Consider the following 26,798-nt stretch of genomic DNA (forward strand, 5'->3'; position numbering starts at 1 on the left):
TTTTTTGCCTTTCGGTATGCCTTGTGATTTTTTCCTTTTTAAAAATTAAAATTTATTTGGGTTTAACTGATATATAACATTATATTAGTTTCAGGTATACAACATAATGACTTGATATTTATATATACTGTGAAATGATCACCACGATAAATCTAGTTAATATCCATTGCCTTACATAAATTTTTTTTGTGTTAGGAAAACTTTAAGATTTATTCTTGGCAACTTTCAAATACACAATATATATCACTAACTATAGGTACCATGCTGTACCTTACATCCCCATGATTTATTTTACAGCTGGAAGTTTGTACTTGCTGATCCCTTTACCCATTTTGCATGCTCCCAACCCTCCACCTCTGGCAACCACCAATCTGTTCTCTGTATCCATGAACTTAGTATTTTTTTACATTGATAGTATTTTGTTTTTTATATTCCACAAGTGAGATCATACGGTATTTGGCTTTCTCTGACTTATTTCACCTAACATAATGACCTCAAGGTCCATTCATGTTGTAGCAAATGGCAAGATTTCCTTCCTTTTTTTATGACTGAATAATCTCCGACTGTACGTATGTATGTGTATACACACACATACACACACACATATATATGTACATATATATACATATATATATGTGTGTGTATGTATATATATATATAATGTATATATACCCCATTTTCCTTATCCATTCATCCATCAATAGACACTTAGGTTCTTTCAATATCTTGGCTATGTAAATAATGCTGAAATGAACATAGGGTTGCATATATCTTTTTCAGTTAGTGTTTTCATTTCCTTCAGATAAATACACAGAAGTGGGATTTCTGGATATGATAGTTCTATTTTAATTTTTTGAGGAGCCTCCATAGTGTTTTCCATAGTTACTGTACCAATTTACATTCCCAACAACAGCGTACAAGGTTTCCCTTTTCTCCACATTCTCACCAACACTTATTTATCTTTTTGGTAAGTCATTCTAACAAGTATGAGGTGATACTGTGGTTTTGGTTTGCATTTCCCTAAAGATTAGTGATTTTGAGCATTTTCACACATGTGCTGGTCATCTGTATGTCTTCTTTGGAAAAATGTCTATTCAGATCCTCCATTTTTTAATCAGATTGTTTTTTACTATTATGTTGTATGGGTTCTTTATATTTTTTGAATATTAGTACCTTATCAGATATATGACTTGTAAATATTTTCTCCCATTTGGCAAGTTGCCTTTTTCATTTTATTGATGGTTTCCTTTGCTGTGAAGAACCTTTTTAGTTTGATGTAGTCCCAATTGTTTATTTTTGCTTTGGCTACCTTTCCTTTTGGTGTATACAAAAAAAATCACCAAGACCCATGTCAAGGAATTATTGCTCCTGTTTTCTTCCAGGAGTTTTATGGTTTCAGGTCTTACATTCAAATCTTTGATCCATTTTGAGTTAATTTTTGTGTATGGTGTAAGAAAATATAGTCCAGTTTTATTCTTTTGCATGCAGCTGCCCAGTTTTCCCAACACCATTTATTGAAGAGACTGTCTTTTCTCCAGGATATATTCTTGGCTCCTTTGTCATAAATAATTGACTATATGCATGGGTTTATTTCTGGGCTTTCTATTCTGTTCCACTGTTCTACATGTCTATTTTTATGCCAATATCATACTGTTTTGACTAATTTTTTTCTTGATAGCTGTATATGATGTACTATGTAAAAGAAACTGCTATAAATAGGCCTTTAATAATGTGGTAGTAAAGTGTGAAGGGAAGGGAAGTGTTCTGAAGCCCTATGATTAGATCTTAAGTCTTTTAGTGACCCTATGACTCTAGATTGTAAATTTCATAAGTGTTTCTCAGTTTTGTTATCCTCTTTTAGGTATAGGAGAGGATGGATAGAGTGGGCTGGAGTTGGGTATTTCCTTTTTTCCACGTGGAAGGCCAGAGTTAACTGGAATTGGGTACTTTCTTTTCTCTTAGGTTAGGCTGGTAATATCTTAGCTGGTTAGGCCCTGGTTAACTAGTTTTCCTGAGGGCAGGCCTTTTTACAAAAAAACAGAATGCTCTGGCATATTTCAAAAGCTCCTGATGACAAAAGTATGAAGAGATTTTTTTTCTCTGTATTTATTGTGAGAATCAGGCCAAGCACCTGAAGGTGAATGCCACAGAACTGTGGGGGGCCTTCTGAAGACTGGGTCTCTCTGAAGTTTTTAACTTTCCGAGCTGTCCACACTGAGTCTCCAGCAATACCTCTATTCCAATTTCAGTTTCAAGTTTCTGCTCCTATAAGCTGTGACTCCCTATTTTGCCCGACTCTAATCTTTGGAGCAGTGGTTTACTCTGTATACACCCTCTTTTATGGATTCAAGGAGTTGTTGATTTTTCAGTTTGTTCAGCTTTTTACTTGTTAGAATGATGTGGCAACTTCCCAGTTCCTTACAAATGCAACCAGAACCCAGGAGTCTTCCAATAGTCCGTCTTTGAAATTCTTTTATTTATTTATGATAATTCAACTTCTAAATTTAATAATAAGGAACGTCAGTAAGTTATTTCTTTTGTCCCAATGTAATGAAATTAACATATCACTGCTTAATTGGGTTGGTTTGGCAATCAACATTTTAAAAAATCAAACAGAACTGAATGAAAGGTGTCTGAGTACATCATAGGTAGTTAGGGTAATGTTTCTTCTTCTTCTTTTTTTTTTTTTTTTAATTTTCCTTTTAAGTAGTCTCTACATCCAACATGGGGCTCAAACTCACAACCCTGAGATCAAGAGTTGCCTGCTTCACTGACTGAGCCAGCCATTTGCCCCTACTATAATATTTCTTAATGCAGATCATAGGATAAATTTTGAAAGCTATCAGTTTAAGGAATGAAAAATCTATTGTGATTACTTGAAACGTAAAATGATCTTAGAAAAAAAAGTAATGATTAAACTATCAAAGTCCTTTTAAATAAAATTTTAAAACAGAGATCTTAGTGTGAGAAAAAATAAAGTTCACCACCATCTTATTTACTTGGATATGTAAAGTTCATGAATTATGATAACTTAATAAAAATTGGATTTTATTTTACTTTTATATTAAAAAGAAAAGGGGTTACCTGAACAATTCAAATGTATGTGAAAATGGACTCATTTGCATATAAATACATGAATCTTTAAGTATCCCTATGCTTAAATACTGAAAATTTGAAAACCATTTAAAATCAGTTAAAGCTTGTAATCCAGCAGGAGAAGCACATGACTTAGATTGGAAATTTAGGAATCAGATGCATGGATATGAATACCAGAATCACTACCCACTGATACGGTGACCTTGGGCATGTCACTGGATCTAAATGTTAATTTTCTTATTAGTAAAATGGGAATAATCTACTTCTATGATAGCTGGAAACAAATTATAAAAATATGAATGCACACATGTGAAAGAAGCTTAAAAACCTAAAGTGCTATGTAATTGTTAGGTATCATCAAGTAGGTAATAAAATTCTTGTTCAAGTAGAAACAAAAGAGTTTTCTTAATTTTTCCTCCCCTCCTAAAACTAAAAGTCTCAAGTGCTAAATGTCTTATGAAGTACTTTATCAGTTTCATTGCTTTACTTAATTCACCGTAAATGGAGGTATTTTCATCTATATTTTTATATACACAGTTTTTCAAAATACCCAATTCTTTCTGAAGCTTTTGCATGAAACTCAAGTAGTACTATCTCAGTATTCTGGAAAGGTAAATTAACTGTTACTGTGAAAGGGTAAACAGGCTGGGCTGTAAATAAATTTGCAAGGAAATATATTGAAAAACAAGTTGTTTTACTTAATACTATGTGCACAAATTGGGCTGCCATTTACAAATAAGTGGTACCATTAAAATACCAGAGGCCAGATCCCTACCTGGAAATGGTTTTTGGTTATTCGAGTTAATAAATATACTTGAAGATAAAAATTCTTATTTATTTTTTAAAACATTGCATTTTTTTAAAGAAGATTTTATTTGAGAGAGAGACAGAGAGCATGGGGGGATGAGGGACAGAGGGAGAAGGAGCAGCAGACTCCCTGCTGAACAGGGAGCCTGATGCAGGACCCTGGGATCATGACCTGAGCCAAAGGCAGACACTTAACTGACTGAGTCACCCAGACATCTCAAAAATTCTTATTTATTTATTTATTTATTTATTTATTTATTTATTTATTTATTCTCTATACCCAATGTGGGACCTCAAATCTATGACCATGAGATTAACAGTTGCACACTACTAACTGAACCAGCCAGGTGCCCCGCAAATAAAAATTCTTGTTACAAATACATGTGCAATGTATCTAACTGGTCTTCCTACAAGACTGATCTCATTAATATATGTTTTAATCAAAGTTTCTTGTATTTAGACTCTGAAGACCACTTAACATTATAGCATTTAGCCTTAAATTAGTCACAAAAGGGTATCAGACTCACCTTGATAGTGCCACCAACAACTTCCATTACCTTGCCTCGATACCACATAGTATCTGATCCTCTTACTGCACAGGCTTCTCCCTTTTTCCAGAAATAAGGCTCCAAAAGACCAAGGCATTTTAAATTACTTTGAATTTCATTCATCATTTTTATTAGCTCGAATTCTGAAGAAATTATTAAAAATAAAAAGCATTTAGGAAGAGTTTACTACCATTTTCAATAGAAAATCATCAATAACCTTTAATAATTTCACCACCTAGACAATAGCATAAGTAGTTAACAGAGCTTTAATAAAGATCTAATTCAGTCAGGGTACCTGGGTGGCTCAGTGAGTTAAGCATCTGACTCTTGATTTAGGCTCAGGTCATGATCTCATGGATTGTGAGACTGAACCCTGCCTTGGGTTCCAGGATCAGCATGGAATCTCCCTGAGATTCTCTATCTCCCTCTGCCCCTCCCCACATGTGCTTGTGTGCGTTTTCTCTCTCCCTCTCTAAAATAAATAAATCTTTAAAAAAAAATCTAATTCAGTCAGTAGCTTCTATATGTTTCGAAACATACTACTACTAACATGTAAATAACTGTTCTGTTCTCTGGTTACAAATGCAAGCATTATTTTGGGAGTAAAGCAGCATTAAAAGCTCTAAACACATACCAGATAGCCTAATATAAAAGAACTACCACTTTAAGATAATGCCATTTTGCCAGCATACCTAAGTAAAATAGAACACAAGTTAGGTGTTACTTGATGCTTAGATACAGCATAATGCTGGGATATAAAATTAAAATTCTAATGTTGCTACTTACTGCTAATTGGATCATTTCCATAGTAAATACATAACCCCATAATAGATACCACTGAAGGCAAGGTGTGGGGTCAACTCCCATAACAGTTCTACCACTTTAGTTGTGTAATTTTGGGTTGTTCCTTTACCTCTGTAATCTTCAGTTTATTCTATAAACCTGGTATAACAGAACTTATCTCCATTATCAATATTGCGGGGGATTAAATGTAAAACATCCAGAACACCGCCTGACAACGTAACAGTCAACCAGTTTTAGCTATGACTATACGAAGGTCAAAAAAGTTTCTGGATTAAGTACTACTGCTAGAGGTCTCAAACATTGCTCACTTCTAGAACAGCCAATTGCACAGATTTATTTTTGAACTAAAAAACAGTATTTAGTAGGTCAACAAATGAGACAAAAATTTCAACAAATTCACAGCCTCCTATCCATATGGAGTTAATGGAGCTTTAAGACTCACACGTGCTAGAGTTACTGTCAGTTGTAAAGTATTCTGGACACACCCAGGTTGTAGTAAGGAGATACTTGCACATAAATCTCAGGAAGGACTTGAATATTCTCAAAGGGCTCCCAAACTCCAGTCATTCAGTGTGATTTTTTCCCCTCATTCTAAATGAATATAAACTTTTGTATCTTTTTTCTTAGAGAGCCTCCAGACTTGTATAAATGCCAGGTCTTACAAACCTGAAATGATCCCCATGCTTACCTTACACCCAGTGTCTATTCCCAGTGTTTCAATAAATGATTTTTATGTGAAAGCACTTTGCTTGAGTTATTTCATTTAATGTCACCACAACCCTGTGAAAATGAGGTTAAATCTTGCCCAAGGTATTTCAACCTATACCTTACTAGAGCACTGGAGCTGCTAGCTACTCCTTTTACTGATTAATTCTACATAACATAAAATATATTACCTGACAATTTAGGTACTACAAATATAGTTCCATCATCACCAATGCAGCTGACGATTGCCTCAAATACTTTCATGTTGGGAATAGCTGGTGGTTTATAGCATCCAGTGGTTCTTGGTTCTGGAATTTTCTGCTGAAATTCAGACACTCTGTGTTCACTAATAACATCAGCAGCTTTTTTGTCAGGGTCAAAGTTAATCTTAATACACTTAGTAACCATTGAATCGTCTTGTTCCAAGGGGTTTTCCAGAGATTTCTCAGATGATGAATGGCTGTTATTTAATTTTTTAATTCTGTAACATCCAAAAAATATTATATCTAAACATGAGCAAATAAAAACATTTTGTAGAAAACAATATAGAAAGAGCCCTTCAAATACATTGGAAATTTAAAGAATATATTTGCTTTAATCTAGGATATTTTAGTCTAATTTGTTACATAAAAATGAGCATCATTTAGGTCATAAAATCTTTTTTTAAACTGTAAGCTTGATGAGAAAAAAGTAATAAATTTCACTTAAATGTTTTAAATTACTAACTTGTATTTACATGTTACTCTGTCTTAAAATCTCATAGTAAGTATATTACCAGTATTGTAAAATTAACTAGATATTAAAGGGAAATACAACATCTTCAGGTTGATTCTAATGTAGTCCACAGATAGAACATGCGTATGTTCTACCAAAATAATACAAATATAAGTCCCTTAATAAACAATACAGTACTATTGAGAAAGTGGTAATATGCTATATTCATTCATAATTTTTTTTTTACTTCCTGTCATTCCCATCCAGTTAAAAAAAAGAGTACGTCTTCTATAAAAAAAATCCTAGGAGATATTGTTTACTTTAGTAGAATTGTAGCAGATTTTTGTTTCCTCTACTTTCTTGTATTTTCTTTCAAAAGGAGATAAGCATTTATGAAATAGCTACATAATTCTTCAACTAAGATTGTTCCCACTCGGTCCCCAGCCTTGTAGCTAATAGTTTTAGTGCTGTAAAAACAGTAAAGAACATCACAGTGGCAGATGTTAGCAGTATTAAGTTGCCTAGCATTTTTCACTTTAACACTTATCAAGGAATTGCTTTAGCCTAAAGCCAGTGAACCCAAAAAGAGACACACAGGACATCTATACGCAGAGCCTAGCTGTATGCCAATACCTAGGCAGTTAGGCCAGCATCTACCATGCCTAGCCAACTACTTCATGTCCTGTTTTATTTCTGATTTCTCATTCTCCTTCCATTCCAACAGGATTGGGGTCCTAGTCCATATAAGTTAATATATAATAATGCAAGATAAAAAAGAAATCTGGCCATGTATGGTACAAAGTGGCTACTTGGAACATGTGTTTGCAATTCCAATATACCTTACACCCAGAAGGAACGATATGAGGAAGCTAGGGCTATAGCAAATCTTAATCTTTTGCCCTCCGTAATTGGTACCTTAAACCACAAACTTATTACCTGAAAGGGCTTTAAAATGTAAATATTATTCAATTACTTTTCTGCTATCCATTTGTTTCACATAAACACATTCTGGTATATGCCTACCACAATTTCCAACATAAAGCTTAAAGATTTATGTCTAGGCAAATTGTGTAAGAGGGCTCAAATCTGGTAACCACTATGTAATTCTCTCTTCCTTTGGTTTTGAGTGTAAATGCAAAAGAGAAAATATAAAAACAAAAATGTCAGTAGGGATTTAAATATGCAAAAGCTAATGGGCCTGAATAGAGAAATTAGTAATCCTGAATTATCTCTTTCAAGGTTAGTTTATAAATCATTAAGAGCAAGCAAGATGAAATTCAGGTTTGAAAGCACACAGATATGAAGACGTACATAGGCAAATAAGAAGCCTTCATTATAAACTGATGTTAAAAAAAAGTCTATACCTCCTTTCTCTCAAAGCCAAACCCTTTTTAATCAAATATTTAGAAACATCAACACGCTCTCCTTTTTCATCTCTGCAGAAAATTTTCACAGGTAATGGCCATGTTGTATTGTTTTCCTGCAGTGATTTAAGAGCAGAGTAAATATGAAACATGAAAAGGAAACCTTATAAACAACATACTTCTTAAAGGTATTTCCTCCACATTTATCCAAGCCAGAAAAATAAATTTACAGTCAAGTAATTTTGATATTTTATCAGAGAGAAAAAACATGGAAGAGAGTCAAGGGGGACAGACAGTTGGTTTGTGAAGTATGTCAGGAAGACCTTCCTGTCAAGGTGAAACTTAGCAAAAGGGTGGGTGTGTTTAAGGGAAGGCCAACTGAAAACTTTTTTTTCAGCCCAGGATGGGCTGGGGAAACATAAGTTCTCTATTCTCCTTAACTCTTGGTAAATTACAGAATTGAAATGTATTTTCCCAGGTGTGCCTTGTGTGTGTGTGAAAAGGAAGGAAGGAACTGCAAGACCTATATTCTGCTTTGACTGGAATTATGAAAATGGAGAAGGTACACATAGAAAAAGTAACATGGACAAATTACTTATCCAAGAAAATTCTAAATCATTAATACAATAAAAAGTATCAGATTAAAATAAAAGGAAGAATATTTTTAAGTGTTCTGAAAAAATATATCCTCTTCTCAAACCCATACTCCTATAAACACACACATTTTTTTTAATGACATACAATCAATACAATTTCACAGGAAGCCTAACTTCTCAGTTTGTAAAGAATAGCAAAAGGCTTCCGCAATGCACTCTAGCATACATACATTCTGCTTTTTAACATGCAAATTATCAACTCAAGGTTATTACTTTAGAAATGTTTTGATTAATTCATACAATTATTATGGGACATCTATTATCAAACAGGTGTTATAACAAAAAATAAGACAAAAAAAAAGGGCTGCCAAAAAAAATCCAAGTAGTTTGCTGCTATTTTCTCAACAATAAATTATAGAAAACACCAATGAAATATTCATTACTTATCTATTATAATTGTTTACCCCACTACATACCTGTAAGATTATAGTTGCTACAGCTCCAGTCAGGTACAATGAAAGACAGTCACAAGCTGTAGCTGTCCACTTGTCACTCCCACCAGTTGGTCTAAAACAACAACAAAAGACAACTTGTTTTGCAACAAACAGCATAACATATAGAAATATAAAAGAACCACTATATGTATATATTCATATATATATGAACAAACTACATATGTAGTGAGAAATCAATTTAACTTTGTGTTAACATGACTTGTTATTTTCACAATTTTCTTCCCTGTTTTCATATCTTTCTGTGCATTACTCTATTCTACTTATGGACCATATCATATGTTAACTTATGTATAACTGTTCTGCAGCTATTCTGAGAACCCTTAAAAAAGGTATATTTTAAGTACTTTTTTTACATATTATGTACATTTCATACATGGTGACTAGACTATAAACTCAGAAAGCAGGGATAATGTATTATGTGTTATATCTATCATCATATCCCTAATGCCTAGGATAGTGCCTGGCACACAGGAGGGCACTTCAAAATTATTTAATGGAAATTTAAAAAGAACAGTCCCTTTACAGTGATGATTCCACTGCCCAAACATTTTTGGAAGTTTTTCTCTGGAATTTATATCTAATGTGAATTGCTACCCATGAATAATAGCCTCACTAATTTATAGAAAACTTACTTTTTAATATTTGTGGTAAAAATGCTCAATAAATATTTACAGATTAATGAAAAGCAGAATATTCAGCTTCATCATCTATTTTAGTTTGCAGAATTGAAACTAAGTGACTTTCTAACTATCAAATCCACCTCCAAAGAATAAGAACTAATACCACTAAAGAGACTACAAGTATCATAATGCAGGCTCTGAAGACTCTCTAGACATGGTTTCTAGATCTGGAGTTTCATTGCAGCTGACCCACTCATGCTGGCCAATCTTTTCATGTTAAATGGTTTATATGAATGAACTAACAAAATCAATTGTGCATGTAGTCTGACCAAGTAGGATTTAGTAAATGTGCTACATTATTTATTAAGAAGCCCAAACAGTGTTCTTATGAGTTAAGAAACTTAAATTGTCAGTGACTCCTAGAATTATTATGAGTTTTTTTATTATGATGGTATTTAGATAAAAATCAGTGTCAACATTAAGATTTTACTATGATCTATTACGAATATACGCTTTGTAAATATTAACTTTAAAACATCTTCTTTTAAAAAAAGATGTTATTTATTTGTGAGAGAGAGAGCACGCAATCAGGGGGAGCCACAGGCAGAGGGAGAAGCAGACCCCGCTGAGCAGGGAGCCCGATGCAGGACTCTCTCCCAGGATCCTGAGATCATGACCTGAGCTGAAGGCAAACACCTAACCAACTGAACCACCCAGGTGTCCTAACTTTTAAACATCTGAAAGTACTTAAAACATTTAAAAAAATCTTTGGTCTGTATTCATAAAACTATGTTTCAGTTGGGAAAGATGAAAGTGGAAATGTATAGTCGTAAACGTTGCACAACATTCTGAATGTACTTAATACCACTGAACTACACACTAAAAATGGCAAATTATATGTTATGAGTATTTTCCTAAAATAAGAGATTTCTCAGAAGGGTGGTAAAACAGTGGTTAGAGCTCCAATTCTCAATTCAGACCTTGTTTATAATTCTAGCCCAAAAGTTATAGATGCATTACTCTAGACAATTACTTAACTTCTTGAAGACTCAATTTCCTTATCTATAAATAATACCTTATCTGTAGCTTTAAGGTTTATTATGAGGATTAAAGTAATGCTTATAAAGTAATTAATACAGGGTCGCAAAGTAGTTAAGGTTAGCTATTATTAGACTCTTGAAATAATGGTATTCATTAGAGTCCAAAAGCTATAATCCAAGATGTGTACAGAAATACATTCTCCACATTACTGGATACAATTAAAGGACTGATAGATTTCTGTTCAATTGTTCGATTGAACTGTTCAAGGTAGAAGTGAAAACTAGGATAATATTTTTATAGTATTTCAGCCTGAGATTTCCATTCCAGGGCATTAAATTCTTTCAGCTGATAGAACAAATTTGTAGATATGGTCCCACAGTCACTATTAGTAATCCCAGGCAGTAGGAGAGGTACCTGTAAGATTAGAGAAATGTTCTGTGCAAACAGGTGGATCATGGTAACTACTACTATAAGCTCTTCAAGGACTTTAAATAAATGGTTTACCAGCAATTAGAACAGAGAGGGATCACTAGAACAAGGTACCCTATTGGGGAGACCAATTTTAATGCCATGTAAGGAAATACTAGTGGCTGAAGTTGCCTGATAAAGAAACAACCTCCTTTGAGAGATATACTTCACAGCACTGAGGTCAGCAGGTCTTGAATGTTCATTTATTAGGTCTGGTATACAAAGAATTACTGTCATGATGCCTCTAATATCTTTGAGTTCCAAGTCTATGATTCTATAATTCTTTTATTCTTATTAAAGTATAATTAAAATACAATGTTATACTAGTTTCAAGTGTACAACATATTGATTCAATAATTCCATACATTACTCAGTACTCACCAGGGTAAATTTGTCACCATACAATATTATCATAACATTATTGACTATATTCCCTATGCTGACAACTTTTCATCTCCATGACTTATTTATTTTATAAAGGGAAGTTTGTACCTCTTAATCCCCACTATAAAATTCTATAATTCTTACAAAGAATTAGATTTATTTCCATGGATTTCTCAATGAAGAACAGTCCCCTAGAAGCAGGAAATTGCCACTTCTATATTTTTCAAACAGAAAACCAAGAATAATATACACCCATATTGAGTCTCAAGAATGTATTAAGAATACACATCAGGGGCGCCTGGGTGGCACAGCGGTTAAGCGCCTGCCTTTGGCTCAGGGCGTGATCCCGGCGTTCTGGGATCGAGCCCCACATCAGGCTCTTCCGCTACGAGCCTGCTTCTTCCTCTCCCGCTCCCCCTGCTTGTGTTCCCTCTCTCGCTGGCTGTTTCTGTCTCTGTCAAATAAATAAATAAAATCTTTAAAAAAAAAAAAAAAGAATACACATCAATAAATGGGACAAATGGATAAGTTCTTAAAAACATAGAATCTTCCAAGACATAATCAGGAAGAAATAGATAATCTGAACAGACCAACTGTTAGTAATGAAATTGAAGCAATAATAAAAAAAAAAAAAACCTCCCAACAAACAAAAGTCCAGGACCAGACGGCCTCACAGGTGAATTATACCAAACATTTATGAAAGGATAATAGTTACCCTCAAACTATTTCAAAAGTTAAATAGGAAGGAATGCTTCCAACTCATTCTACAAGGCCAGAATTACCATGGTACAATCACCTCACACATCTTTATGCACTCATCTATTGGTTGACAGTGGGGTTGTTTTCATGTCTTGGCTATTATAAATAATGCTGAAATGAACATAGGGATGCATATGTCTTTTTGAATCAGTGTTTCAGTTGTTTTTTGATAAATATCTAGAAGTGGAACTGCTGGATCATATAATGGTTCTATTTTAAATTTCTGAGGAACTTCTATAGTGTTTTCCGTAATGACGGCACCAATTTATATTCCAACCAACGGTGCATCAGGTTTCCCTTTTCTCGACATCCTCATCAACATTTGTTATTTCTTGTCTTTTTGGGAATAGCTACTCTAACATGTGTGAGGTGATATCCTATCATGGTTTGCCCATCTGTAGCTCTTCTTTAGAAAAAATGACCTAAATGAGACTTGAAACCATAAAAATCCTAAAAAAGAACACAGGCAGTAATTTCTCTGACATTGGCCATAGCAACATTTTTCTAGGTATGCCTCCTGAGGCAAGGGAGACAAAAGCAAAAATAAACTATTGGGACTACACCAAAATAAAAAGCTTTTGCACGGCAAAGGAAACAACCAACAAAACAAAAAGACAACCTACTGAATGGAAGAAGATATTTGCAAATGATATATCCAATAAAGGGTTAGCATCTAAAATACATAAAGAATGTGTACAACTCAACACCCAAAAAATATATAATCCAATTAAAAATGGGCAGAAGACATGAACAGACATTTCTCCAGAGAAGACATCCAGATTGTCAACAGACATGAAAAGATGTGCAACATTACTAATCATCAGAGAAATGCAAATCAAAATCACAATGAGATATCACCTCACACCTGTGAGAATAGCTCTAATAAAAAACACAAGCACTTGTGATGAGCACCAGGTATTGAACCACGATTCTGTACACTTGAAACTAATATTACACTGTTAACGAACTAAAATTTGAAAAAGTTAAAAAATAAAAATAAAATGCATAAATAACATACAACCCCCCCATAAGAATAATGTGTTGGTGAGAATGTGGAGGAAAAGGAACCCTTGTGCATTGTTGGTGGGAATGCAAACTGGTGCAGCTACTGTGGAAAACAGTATGGAGGTTCCTTAACAAATTAAAAATAGAATTACCATAAGATGCAATAATTCCACTACTAAGTATTTACTCAAAGAATCCAAAAACACTAATTCAAAAAGATATATGCACCCCTATGTTTATGGCAACATTATTGATGGTAGCCAAAATGTGGAAGTAACCCAAGTATCCACTGAGAGTTGAATGGATAAAGAAGTCGCATATACATACCATGGAACATTACTCATCCATAAAAAAGAATGAGATCTTGCCATTTGCAGCAAGGGTAAACCTAGAGGGTATTATGCTAAGTGAAATAAGTCAGACAGAGAAAGACAAATACCATATGATTTCACTTATATGTGGAGTCTAAAAAACAAACGAACAAACAGACTCATAGATACAGAGAACAAACTAGTGGATGCCAGAGGGGAAGGGTGAGGGGAGATGTATGAAATAGGTGAAGGGGATTAAAAGGTACAGTTTTCAGTTATAAAATAAATTAAGACAGAGGCTGTAACAACTTTGTACAGTAACAAATGGCAAGTAGACTTACTGTGATAACCATTTTGTAATGTATATAAATATCAAATCACTGTATGGTATACCTGAAATGAATATACTACTATATGCCAGTTACACTTCAATAAGTCTTTTTAAACAAACCTAACCATAGTACCATTAATACACCTAAAAAAAATTCCTTAATATCAACCATTCAGATAGCGTTCATATTTTCCTGATGTTTCAAATCATTATTATTTTTTTTTAAAGATTTTATTTATTTATTTGACAGAGACAGCCAGCGAGACAGGGAACACAAGCAGGGGGAGTGGGAGAGGAAGAAGCAGGCTCCCAGCGGAGGAGCCTGATGTGGGGCTCGATCCCAGAACGCCAGGATCATGCCCTAAGCCGAAGGCAGACACTTAACGACTGAGCCACCCAGGCGCCCCTCAAATCATTATTTTGAATTCTTTCCCTTACGATTTTTTGTTAAAGAAACGGAGTCATTTTTTTTTACAGGTTCCATGACTGGATTTAGCTGACTGCATTCCCATGGTGTTTTAATATGTTCCTCTGTCCCTTGAATTTCCTTTAAATTCATAGTTAGGTATGCAGTATTGATCAGATTCAGGTTTCTAATTTTTCAGCAATACCATTCATAGGTATGGTATCAGGAAGCACATAATGGCCAATTCTCATTTTGTGATGTTAGTAACCACTGACAATCACTGTCCAGACTCCTTAGTTTATTAGGGTTGTAAAATGGTAGAATTCTAATGATATCATTCTTCCTTTGTTAGCTGGAATACTTACAAAGAACCACCTCCCCATATCAACTATTTGATCATTCTGAGATACAGATAGTATAGAAAAAGCAAGACAAATTTTCATTTTCCTTATTCCCCAGTTTCAGAATAAGGAGGTAGTTCCCTAGAATCCTGTGAAGGTGACCAATAAGATCTTTTTTTTAATTGTGTTAGTCACCATACAGTACTTTCAGTTTTTGATGTAGTGTTCCATGGATTCACTGTTTGCATATAACACCCAGTGCTCCATGCAATATGTGCCCTCCTTAATACCCTTCACCGGGCTAACTCATCCCCCCACCCCCCACCCCTCTGAAACCCTCTGTTTGTTTCCTGGAGCCCATAGTCTCTCATGGTTTGTCTCCCCCTCCGATTCCCCTCCTTCATTTTTCCCTTCCTTCTCCTGATGTCCTCCATGCTATTTCTTATGTTCCACATATAAGTGAAACCATATGATAATTGTCTTTCTCTGCTTGACTTATTTCACTAAGCATAATCTCCTCCAGTTCCATCCATGTCGATGCAAATGTTGGGTAATCATCCTTTCTGATGGCTGAGTAATATTCCATCGTATTTATGGACCACATCTTCTTTATTCATTCGTCTGTTGAAAGGCATCTTGGCTCCTTCCACAGTTTGGCTATTGTGGATATTGCTATTATGAACATTGGGGTGCATCTGGCCCTTCTTTTCACTACATCTGTATCTTTGGGGTAAATACCCAGTAGTGCAATGGCTGGGTCATAGGCTGGCTCTATTTTTAACTTTTTGAGGGACCTCCACACTGTTTTCCAAAGTGGCTATACCAACTTACATTCCCACTAACAGTGTAAGAGGGGTTCCCCTTTCTCCACATCCTCTCCAACATTTGTTGTTTCTTGCCTTGTCAAGTTTTGTCATTCTAACTGGTGTAAGGTGGTATCTCATCGTGGTTTTGATTTGAATTTCCCTGATGGCTAATGATGTTGAACATTTTTCCATGGGTCTGTTAGCCATTCATATGTCTCTTTGGAGAAGTGTCTTTTCATGTATTCTCCCTGTTTTTTGATGTGATTGTTTTTTGGATGTTGAGTTTGAGAAGTTCTTTATAGAACAGTTTATATTTTAGAGATCTTTTGTTTTAAATCTTTTGGATTTTTGTTCTTTTTTTAATTTTAAAAGTTTGTCCTCCTTTCTGTCTCCTATTTATTTATCTATTTATTTATTTATTTATTTATTTATTTATTTGACAGAGAGAAACAGAGAACGAGTGCACGCACAAGCAGGGGGAGGAGCAGGAAGAGGGAGAGGGAGAAGCAGGCTTTCTGCTGAGCAGGGAGCCTGATGTGAGGCTTGATCCCAGGACCTTGGGATCATGACCTAAGCCGAAGGTAGAAGCTTAACCAAATGAGCCAACCAGGTGCCCCTCTGTCTTCTATTTCTCTTAAGGCATTATTAATTGTGTATTTGCTTTTGTGTTTTTTTTTTCTAGTTTAGTCTGTATTTCTGATATGATTTTTAAATTTTCTTTTATTTCTAATTCTTTCTTGAGTATTGTCATTTCTCATTTCAAATTTCCTTTTTCTATAATCAATCTTATTTCTGAGTTTTTATAATTTTATGTTATTCTTCAGTGTCTATAATTTTCTAAATTTTTTAGTTCATTTTGAAATTTACAGTTTTATTTTTTTGTAAGCATGCCTTTTTGGTGGGTTTCCACTGCCTTTAGGGGTATTATTTGGCTTTTTATTCCTTTTCTCATAATAGTTTGTATAGAAATTGACTGTAATTCTTTCTTTTGCTCATGTTTTAAGTGAAATAAAATTTCCTGTGCTTTTAGAAGAAAGAGGTGGATCACAATTGCTTTCCTAGCTTCATGGCTCTAGAATTCTCCGGTGTTGTTTTCCCAAAATGACAGAAAATATGGCCTCATATTTTGGTACCTTGCTCCTCTCCCCTACTTTTGTCTGCATCTTTTCTTCCCTTGGCCCTACTGTCTGACTTGCTAAAATTAGGCTCTATTCCCAATGTTTCTACTCAGTATGAGGTCATGGAGGAGAGCATCAGTTTACTTCCAAAGGTTATATGGCTACGGCTCCGGTACCATGAAACTGTGGCACATCATAGATCTTTAGCATCCAACTATGAAGAGCATCTCACATTACTCCCTTCTCAGTCTTGGTTGCTGTTCTCAGATTGGCTTTCATGTTCCAGTGAAATACCATTCTCCATCAGCCTTTCTTCCACACCAATGCTGATAACCCTAACGGTCCATAATGGCATGGTGTGCCACACCTGTTTGTATCTGGGGGCTTACAGAGGGAAACCTAGTTGATTACTTTTATTGTAGAGACTGTGTAGTCTTTAGTTTTGCTATCCAAGTTGCTCTGTGTTTATGGTAAAATTCTACTAGACTCAAAAACTATTTCATGCCACTTTCCCAGAATCCTCTCTAATTTATTTTTTGGTAATTTAAACATTTTTGGCTTTCCATGCAATGCTGAGCTTATGAAATACATATTATTTCTATCTGCCTATGTCCCTCAAGTTTCTTAATATTTTAACACTTTGAATTTTACCTAGATACCAATCACAGTGACCCATCTCTGTTCCTTAGTACCACTAAAATTTATGTGCTCCAAATTTTTATCTTTCCCTTTTCTTAAAACCTCAAAATTAACTAGATTTATGAAATTTTAGAATGTTAGGAAAATGAAAACTGACAAGAACCCATCCAAAAAGAAAAAGATTTATAATTATTCAACAGTCCGAATATTTATTCAGTGAATAACTACCTTATGTCAACAAGAGAGCATTCCAAAGATAATCTTCCCATTGTCCTTAGGTCTTCTTGAAGTTCTCGTAAACAGGTCATATTCACGACTAGTTCAACACCCACATCATACAGCAAGACCTATGAAAGCAATAACTTTGAGTCTGTGGAAAGACAATATTTCAAAATATATTTTGCAAGCTGAATAGCATAATAAAAATTAGATTTAAAAAATTTCAGGATAAAAATACTGAATGCATTCACCTTCACAAATATTTTTAACTCTTCATTTACCTCTACCAATGTGTCTGTAACCATTCTGATGATCTGGCCTCTTCGCCACTGATTTTTATCTGGGATCTTAACAGCACAGTGCATATCGTTTTCCCATTTAATAGGTTCCCACTTTGAGTTTTCATAAGCAGCTACCATTTTTTCTTCTAAACTATATAAAGAAAAAAATTTAACTTTCAAACCTTATCTTACAACACATAATTTTCTGACCACATGTCTTCTATTGTCCCTCCTCACCCATTCTACTCCAGCTAAACTGGATACCTTGTTCTTCCTTGAATACCCCAAGTATATTTCCACTGCAGCTCTTTTAACTAACTCTTCCCTCTGTGTGAGAGTATCTTCTTCCAGATATCCTCATGGCTTACTCCCTCTCTTTCTTCAGGATCCATTACAAATGTCGCTGTCTTCTTGAGGTCTTCCCTGATTATCCAAAATTGCCTTCCTCCCCAACTGCTTTTTCTCTATTGTCTTTATCATCACCTCCTACAGTAAATATTTTATTTGTCCACTGTCTCTCCCTCTACTAGAATTTAAGCTTCATGATAGTAAAGACTTGTAAATGTTTTTACCACTATATTCCCAACATCTACAGTACTGGTTGTGCCCAAAAAGTATTCATAGAATGACCAATTCTAATACAATGAAAATACTATTTGTATACTTTTAACTAGTTTTTAAGTAAGTGTTTAGCTGAAATAATTTTGCTTTTAGAATTCTACATTTATGATTTCTAGATCTTTGAAACAAAATACAGAAAAAAGCCCATAGGTAATATATATGTTTTCCTTATATGTTATACCTATTAAGTAAGTTTTCTGTTAATAACCACTGAACATAAATCTTCTCAGGAGATATCACATTACAGATATGTACAGGCAGTTCCTTATTATAAAGTGATTGGAGATTCTCATTAGGTAGAGATTTTACAGACACAGGATTTAAGCTGTTTACTTCATTTGAAATAATTTCTTCTGGAGAAGGATCCCATACTTCAATATGCTTTTTGCAATTATCCTTGAGGGTATATCTGGAAAATAACAAAACCCCTTAGCAAAAAGAGCAGTTTGCAAAATATTTATGTTTGTATTTGCTTAGATCTAGAGATGAACAAGTTTTAGCTATGATTCACTGCTTCCCAGTTTTGATATTAATAGCAATTTCAGTTTCTTTTTAAAAAACGGGTTAAACACTACCAAAATAAGCACCAAAAAACCTCCTAAAAGCCAAACTTTCTATTTTAAAAAGTTTAAAATACCAAGTTTGCATATAATTTCACCATTTCCCATTGCTATTTTGTACTCACAAGGAATAGAATTATTCATAATTTTTTTTATAACCTGACTAAAAAGTATCAATTCATTTGCCAATGAGAGTACAAGTGATAACCAATTACTATTAAAAGGTATTAAGGAGGGAAATTATTGAATGAAGTGTTTAGAATGTTTAATGAATCAGATTAGTTCAGACTAAAACCACAGATAATTAGATGTTCTTTATTTCTATAAAGAAAAACTTAATTCATAAGCTTGAGATTTAGCTATTCAAGGTGACTTTAAAAACTTTTGTTGCTAAATCTAATGGACAATTTCAGTCCTTATTTGACTTGAATTCTCAGCACTAGCTACTCTTTCTTTCTTGAAATGTTCTTTCTTTGGTTCCTGGCTTTTCTTCAGTCTCAGGTTCCTGATCTACATTTTTAGACTTTCTTTCTCATAGGTGATAATCCTCATAACTGCATTTTCATCAAGGGAGATTGAGATGAATGATGAAAGTGATAACTTCATTTATTCTAACGGACTTGTTTACAGTTACATGCTAACTCCCAGGTGAAACACGTAACCAGTTCTCTCTTCAGAGATCCATGTATTAACCTCCATTCAACTAGTATTTACCGGGTACATACTATGAACCAAACATAATGCTAGATGCAGAGATATGGCAGTGGACAAAGTAGGCAGTGTTCCTGTTCTCATGGTGCTTATAGTATAGTGACCCTGAGACACATAGTTACATACACGAAAATAAATTATATGAACAAGAGTTACAAAGAAAAGATCTGGCATAGGCCAATGAAATTTAATCTAGTCTGGGAGAACGTTTCCCTGATTAAGTAACATTTCAACAGAGATTTTAAAAGAATAAGTAGGATTTAGCCAGACATTTGAGAAACTGAAAGAAAACATGAGGCATTGATATAGCAAGGCATTAGAAGATGGCATGAACTTTGAGGTAGGCAGGAGCCAGATTATTTTGGTGACATTATTTTATAAAGGATGGTGGTTACTGTGTAAAATATAGTTGAGTCCAATAGAGAGACTGGTTTGTGGGATTTTTGTTCTTTTTTCCCACTTCCCCAGGTGATCAGAGCAGGCACTTATCAAGGGAAGCTTATGGTTTATTTTGAGGACAGGCAATGGATAAAATGAAAACAGTGGGTCTAACTGCAGTGGTCAGAAAACAGGAATCTGGGTTTTGCAGGGCAAGGAGATTGGTTGGGGCTGCCAGAATACCAGAAATGGTTTTAGTAAAACTTGAGTTAAGCTTCAGGATCCCTCACTTACATAGGAAACTTGGGAGGGGCAAATCAACATTTTTTCATAAAATTTTCTAAAGTAAACATTTTTAACTGTAATTAGTAAAGGTCATAGACTCTTTCTACTCCCATTTTTCATCTTTCACATTTCTTTTCATTTGGGTGTTGGCTACAGCATTTTGAGGAGTTGGCTAAGGGGAAGTTGAGTTGGAGAAACATTTAGCTTGTATTTAGTGGAATACAATTTTGTGGTGGATAGCCACTTTTCTGTAGAGTTAAGCTATTGCTAGCCATCTTGGTGTAGGAATGGATTCCAGAAATACTCCTAACACCTTAGTGTCACAACATGAAAATACAGGGCCCAACATAAAAGTCATAATAAACCACTACAATGAGGATGCTGATGACAAATTGTTTAATGAGTATAGTGACCAGACCATCCAGTTGTTCTGGCATAATACTGTTTCTCTTTCACTCTTAAACATGTCCCAATATAGATGAGATATATGCCCATCTATTAACAAGTGAAGTAAATCAATAAACATTGCTCATCTAAACTTTAAGATTCATCATTATACAATAAAATTTGAAATGCCTTAAAATATTACATATGTAATGTATATACACATGAAGGAAACAGGATAGATTTTCCTAAAAGTAACTGCAATTTTTAGAAATTTATAGAACATTACCAGTGATTGAGCTATGGATCAGAAAAAACACTTTTTAAAATTACCAATAAATAAATTTCAATCAACTATAGTAGAGAAAAGACTTTTTTCTTTATAGGGAATATCATAAAATCTGGCATTTCAAGTGGTGGTTCGTATACAGATAAAAAATGTAATAAGAAAGAATTCTGTGATGAGTCTGAATTTTGTTAACGTTTGTAGTATTTGTAAACTTTTGAAAATCTGCTATTTGTTGGGATTTATCAGTCTATGTAAATATTACTTTTACTTATTTAATTCTATAGTTAAAACTCTGTATTCCTTTTCTTAAAGGGAGCCCTTCGGGCTCACCCATGAAACCTGGATTTGCCCTTGCTGAGCACGAAAGTACGAGTGTTCAGAAGTGAGTAAGCATGCCTGGCTTTTTCTTACCACTGCGCTGCCTCATCCGTTTCCTTAGCGATTGCTGTACCTGCTTCCCACTCTTTATCATGTACTTCTGTTACTATGCAAATAAACCACTACAGTGTGTGGCTGACAGTCCTCTGACCACTGCACAGTTGTTTGCCACTTGAAGATGTCTTCCTCTGCTTTAACATGCCAAAGGCACCTCAAACAAATGTCCAAAGCTGATATCACAACCATTTCCCCCCAAAACCTGCTCCCCACTCTTCCGTTCCTTGTTCTCAAGGAGTAGTATCACCAGATATTAGGTGGTTATGGTCACTGGTCCTGAAAGTCAATCTTGACCCCTCCTCTTCCATATCTCAAAGAGTAGCAAGGTCTTGCAATATTCACCTCCATCGTGTTTCCTAATCTACCCATTTTTCTATCACCAAGTAACTATAACTTCAATAACCTAAAACTCAAGTTTCTAAAAACTCAAGTCTCCTCTCAGTCCACTGCTGAAAATCATTCAATAGTCCCTCACCCTCCTTCCTGAAGTGATAAAGTTCAAACACACAGAAGTGTCTGAAAAGTACTTTGACTTCTCAGTGATCAAGGTTCTGTAATTATCTGGTCTCTGCATTTCTCTCCAGCTGATCTCTTGCCTTACCTACCACTACTACCTTTTTTCCTGTCTACCAGCTATGTGAGTGTACTAACAATACTTAAACATATCATATTTTTCCTGTGTATAGGCTTTTACTCCCAGTTGTACTACAGAATTCAGTTTAGGTGAAATCTCCAGTGGGAAACCCTCCAGGAATCCCATAATACTGTGACTACCTTTAGTGGAGTCCTTATCACACTGAAAGGTAAGCTTAACCATCTGTCCTTCCTACTACATACTCTAAGCTCCTTGAAGGCACAAACCATCCTTATTCATCACTGGGTATAGCATTTGTTATAATGTAACAAGTAGGCATATAAATATCTCTTGCTTATATAACCAAACAATAGAAAGGGAAAACTAGCTAATGGACTTTTATTTTATTTTTTAATGATTTTTTATATTGCTAATGGACTTTTAAAAACAACTTTATTGAGGCAGATTTTCCACAAAAAAAAAAGTTCAGCCATTTCAAGTGTATGGTTCAGTGATTTTTAGTTAACTTTACCAAATGGTGTAACCATAAGTCAGTTTTACAACATTCTCATCTCTCCCAGAACGATCCCCTATGTCCATTTACCATGAATCCTCCTCACCCCTAGCTCCAGGCACCCCCTAATAAATTTTTTGTATCTATAAACTTTCCTTTTCTGGGCATACCATATAGATGGAATCATAAAAGATACAATCTCTTGTGTCTGACTTCCTTTACTTAACTTAAAATTTGAGGGTTTAAGATTTTATTTATTTGAGAGAGAGAGACACGAGAGCGAGAGAGATTGAGAGAACGAGTGGGGGGGGGAGAGGCAGAGGGAGAAGCAGACTCCCTGCAGAGCGGGGAGCCCAACGTGGGACTCGATCCCAGGACCCTGGGATCATGACCCAGGCTGAAGGCAGATGTTTAACTGACTGAGCCACCCAGGCGCCCTGAAAATTTGAGGTTTATCCATGATATAGATGTGCCAGTAGTTTGTTCCTTTTTACAGCTAAATGTTATTCCATTATATGAATATATAGTATTTTCTCTATTCACCACTCACTGGATATTTACATATTTTCCAGTTTTTGGCTATTCTGAATAATGCTATGAATATTTGCTCTTAAGTCTGTGTATGAACATATGTTGTCCTTTCTTGTGGATAGACTCCTAGGAGTAGAATTTCTGGGTTGTGTGGTAATTTTATGTGTAACTTTTTGAGAAACTTGCAGACCATTTTCCAAAGAGGCTGTACCATTTACATCCCTGACAGTAATAAGGGTTACTCCACATCCTCACCAACATCTGTAATTGTCTTATGTGTAATAGCTATTCTAGTGGGTGAGAAATGGTATCTCATTGTGGTTTTAATTTGCATTTCCCTAATGATTAATAATGTTAAACATCTTTTCATGTACTTATTAGCCAATTATATACCTTCTTTGGTAAATGTCTGCTTATATCTTACGCCCGTTTTCTGGGGGGTTGAATTGTTTTCTTAAGTTATAGAAGTTCTATGAATTCCAGATACAAATCCTTTATGGGGCATGTCTGGCAAATATTTTCTCACACTCTGTTATTTGTCTTTCCTTTACTTAGTAATATCTTTCAAAGTACACTAGTTTTGAATTTTGATGAGGATCAACTTACTAATTTTCTTTTACGAACTGTGCTTCTGGTGTCATATCTAAGAAATCTTTGCCCAATCTACAGTCCTAAAGATTTCCTCCTGTTTTCTCCTAGAAGTTTTGTTTTAGCTCTTAAGACTATAGTCCCGTTTGAGTGAGCTTTGTGTATGGTGTGAGATAAGGGCTATGTTCTTCTTTTTTTGCTGGTAGACATCCAATTGCCACAGCACCATTTGTTGAACAGAGTACCTTTTTTCCAATGACCTGCCTTTGTGCCTTTGTTTAAAAAGTCAATTAATTATAAATGTAAGGATTTATTTCTCAACCGTCAATTCTATTTATTTATCTATATGTCTATGTTAGTACCACACTGTCTTGGTAGTCGTAGCTTTATATTAAATTATGAAATTGGGAAGTGGAAGTCCTCCAACTCTGTCTTTGTTTTCGAAATTGTTCTATTTTATACATTTTGTAATTTCATATGAAATTTGAAATCCCATCAATTTCTGCAGAAAGGTCTGCTGGAACTTTCACATAGCCTGAGTTGAATCTATAGCTAACGGACTTAAAAATATTTTAAAAAGTGAGGTGAGAATTCACATAAAAGTATTTTAAAGTGAACAATTCAGTAGCATTTAGTACATTCACAGTGCTGCACAACCATTACACCTCTATCTAGCTCCAAAACATTTCTATCACTCCAAAATAAAATCCCCCTAAAGCAGCTGCTACCCATAATCCTCTCCCCTCAACCCCTATTAACCACCAATCTGTGTTCTGTCTCTGTGGATTTAACTATATTAGATATTTCATATAAATGGAATCATACAATATGTCACCTTTTGTGTTTGGCTTATTTCACTTAGCATAAGGTTTTCAAGGTTCATCAATATTATATCAAAATTTAATTCCTTTTTATTTTTCATTCTATTTATTTTTTGGGGGGGAGGGGCAAAAGGAGAAGGAGAGTAAGAATCTTAAGCAGGCTCCATGCCCAGCGCTGAGCCCAACTTGGGGCTCAATCACAAAACCCTGAGGATCATGACTTGAGCCAAAATCAGAGTTAGACACCTAACACTGAGCTACCCAGGCACCCCAATATTTAATGCCTTTTTAAAGGTTGAATAATATTCCACTGTATATCTACCACAATTTGTTTATCCAACTGTTGACAAACAGGGAGGTTCCACCTATGAATATATATGTACATGTATTTGTTTGATTACCTGTTTTCATTTCTTTTGGATATATACCCAGGAATGGAATTTCTGTCATGTTGTAATTCTATGTTTAAGTTTTTAAGGAATCTTCAAGCTGTTTTCCACAGTGCCTTCACCATTTATATCCCTCCCCGCAATGTACAAGGGTCAAATTTCTCCACATTCTCACCAACACATGTTATTTTCCTTTTTTTTTTTATTACAGCCATTTTGGTGTGTGTGAAGTGGTACATTAATAGGCTTTTAAAAAATAAATGTTATTTTGAGAAGGTAATACATGTACATGGATCAAAATGTAAAATTTTGAATTTTATGACTCTTTCCAGAGAAACAGTACATATACATGTATTTAATATTTTTTGGTTAAAAAACCTAAACATCCATCCCTGATTATATGCCCAAATCTGATGTCTTATAAAATTAATGTTAACTGGAAAAACTTACTTAAAACCATATGACCTTGATTTTTTTTAAAAAAAAGTCTGGTTAAATGAGAGTTAAGAAAATATTTCATGATTTTAATTAAAACACAACTGTAGCAATGGAAAGCTTCTGAATTCAATCAATATTATTACACCTACCTTTAGTGACCCTAAATGGCTAAGAGAGTCATTCAAAAGAAGTACAAGTATCTATGGCCAAGAACTGTACCTTCAACTTTTGGCTAGAATAGAAGCAGTTGGATTATATGGTTTATATATCCATGTAAAGATATTAACAGTGATGAAAAATTCAGGGCATGCTCACAGTTCTACACATGAATGTTATCTTCTACTGCATGTTGACCATACTTTACCACTAGATGGCCAATTTAAAAAAAATTCAGCTTTGCTGGGGTATAATTGACATATAAAATTGTAAGATACTTAAAGTGTACACTATGGTGATTTGATATAAATACACATCATGAAAACCTTCCCCTCTTCTAATTAATTAACATCTATCTTGCTTTTTTTTTTGTTTTTGGTGAAGGCAGAGCTGTGTGTATCATAGATGACTTCAATACTGCCCACTAAATTTATGATTTGTAACTAGAAAATTCCCACTTAATATTTGAATTTATATATATGGAGAGGTGCAAAGCCAGGGAAATTTTATTTTAAAAGCTAGTAGAGCTCCCTGTGTATTTTACAGAATGCTGCTCTTGCAGAAAGTTGCTACACTGTCACAAAGAGCTCTTTTTTCCAGAATCTATTTTGCTTACTGCGGAACAGAGCTTTGTTTTAGCTTTAGTGCTCCCCTATAACAGTGGCATATCAAAGTGAGGTATGGTGTTTGCTGTTTCCCTCTGATGCTCTTGATAGTAGTGATATTTTGGAATATTCATCTAATAAATGCATTATTCCCCAAAGCTGCTTAAGACAAAGGGGGAAAAAAATTAAAGTTTAAAAATAGTTTATTCCATGACTCACAAGAGAAAACACTGAGAAGCTGAATTTCACTGAAATTATAAACATCTGCTCTGCGAAAGACACTATCAAGAGGATGAAAAGCAAGCCGCACACTTGGAGAAAATATTTGCAAAAGACACACATTATAAAGTACTGTTATCCAAAATATACAAAAAACACTTAAAATTCAGCAATAAGAAAGCAACTCACTTAAAAAATGGCTCCAGAACATTAAGAGGAACCTCACCAAAGAAGATATAAAGATAGCAAATAAGCATGTGAAAAGATGCTCCCCATCATATGTCATCATGGAAACACAAATTAAAACAAAAAATGAGATACTACCACTACACATATAAACGAAGGACCAAAATCTGGAAACACCGACAACACCAAGTGCTGATCAGGATGTGAGGCAAGAGGAATTCCTCACTCGTTGCTTG

At 34.7% G+C, this 26,798-nt stretch overlaps 1 protein-coding gene across 2 annotated transcripts in view; it reads right to left on the reverse strand.

Annotated features, from left to right (window-relative positions):
- Positions 1 to 26,798, reverse strand: part of RNF17 (ring finger protein 17) — a 122,812-nt gene that overhangs the window by 32,340 nt on the left and 63,674 nt on the right. The window contains exons 20-26 of one of the 2 annotated variants that reach the window (XM_026492936.3): positions 18,681 to 18,908; positions 17,879 to 18,029; positions 17,607 to 17,725; positions 9,111 to 9,201; positions 8,039 to 8,154; positions 6,152 to 6,441; positions 4,431 to 4,594 (exon numbers count right to left, since the gene is read on the reverse strand). In XM_026492936.3, coding sequence (XP_026348721.2) covers positions 4,431 to 4,594; positions 6,152 to 6,441; positions 8,039 to 8,154; positions 9,111 to 9,201; positions 17,607 to 17,725; positions 17,879 to 18,029; positions 18,681 to 18,908 — 1,159 coding nt within the window. Of the gene's footprint in view, positions 1 to 4,430; positions 4,595 to 6,151; positions 6,442 to 8,038; positions 8,155 to 9,098; positions 9,202 to 17,606; positions 17,726 to 17,878; positions 18,030 to 18,680; positions 18,909 to 26,798 lie in introns of both variants that reach the window. The other variant, XM_026492935.3, reaches the window with a different exon arrangement.

The sequence above is a fragment of the Ursus arctos genome, unplaced genomic scaffold, assembly GCF_023065955.2.
Source record: "Ursus arctos isolate Adak ecotype North America unplaced genomic scaffold, UrsArc2.0 scaffold_10, whole genome shotgun sequence".
NCBI lineage: Eukaryota > Metazoa > Chordata > Mammalia > Carnivora > Ursidae > Ursus > Ursus arctos.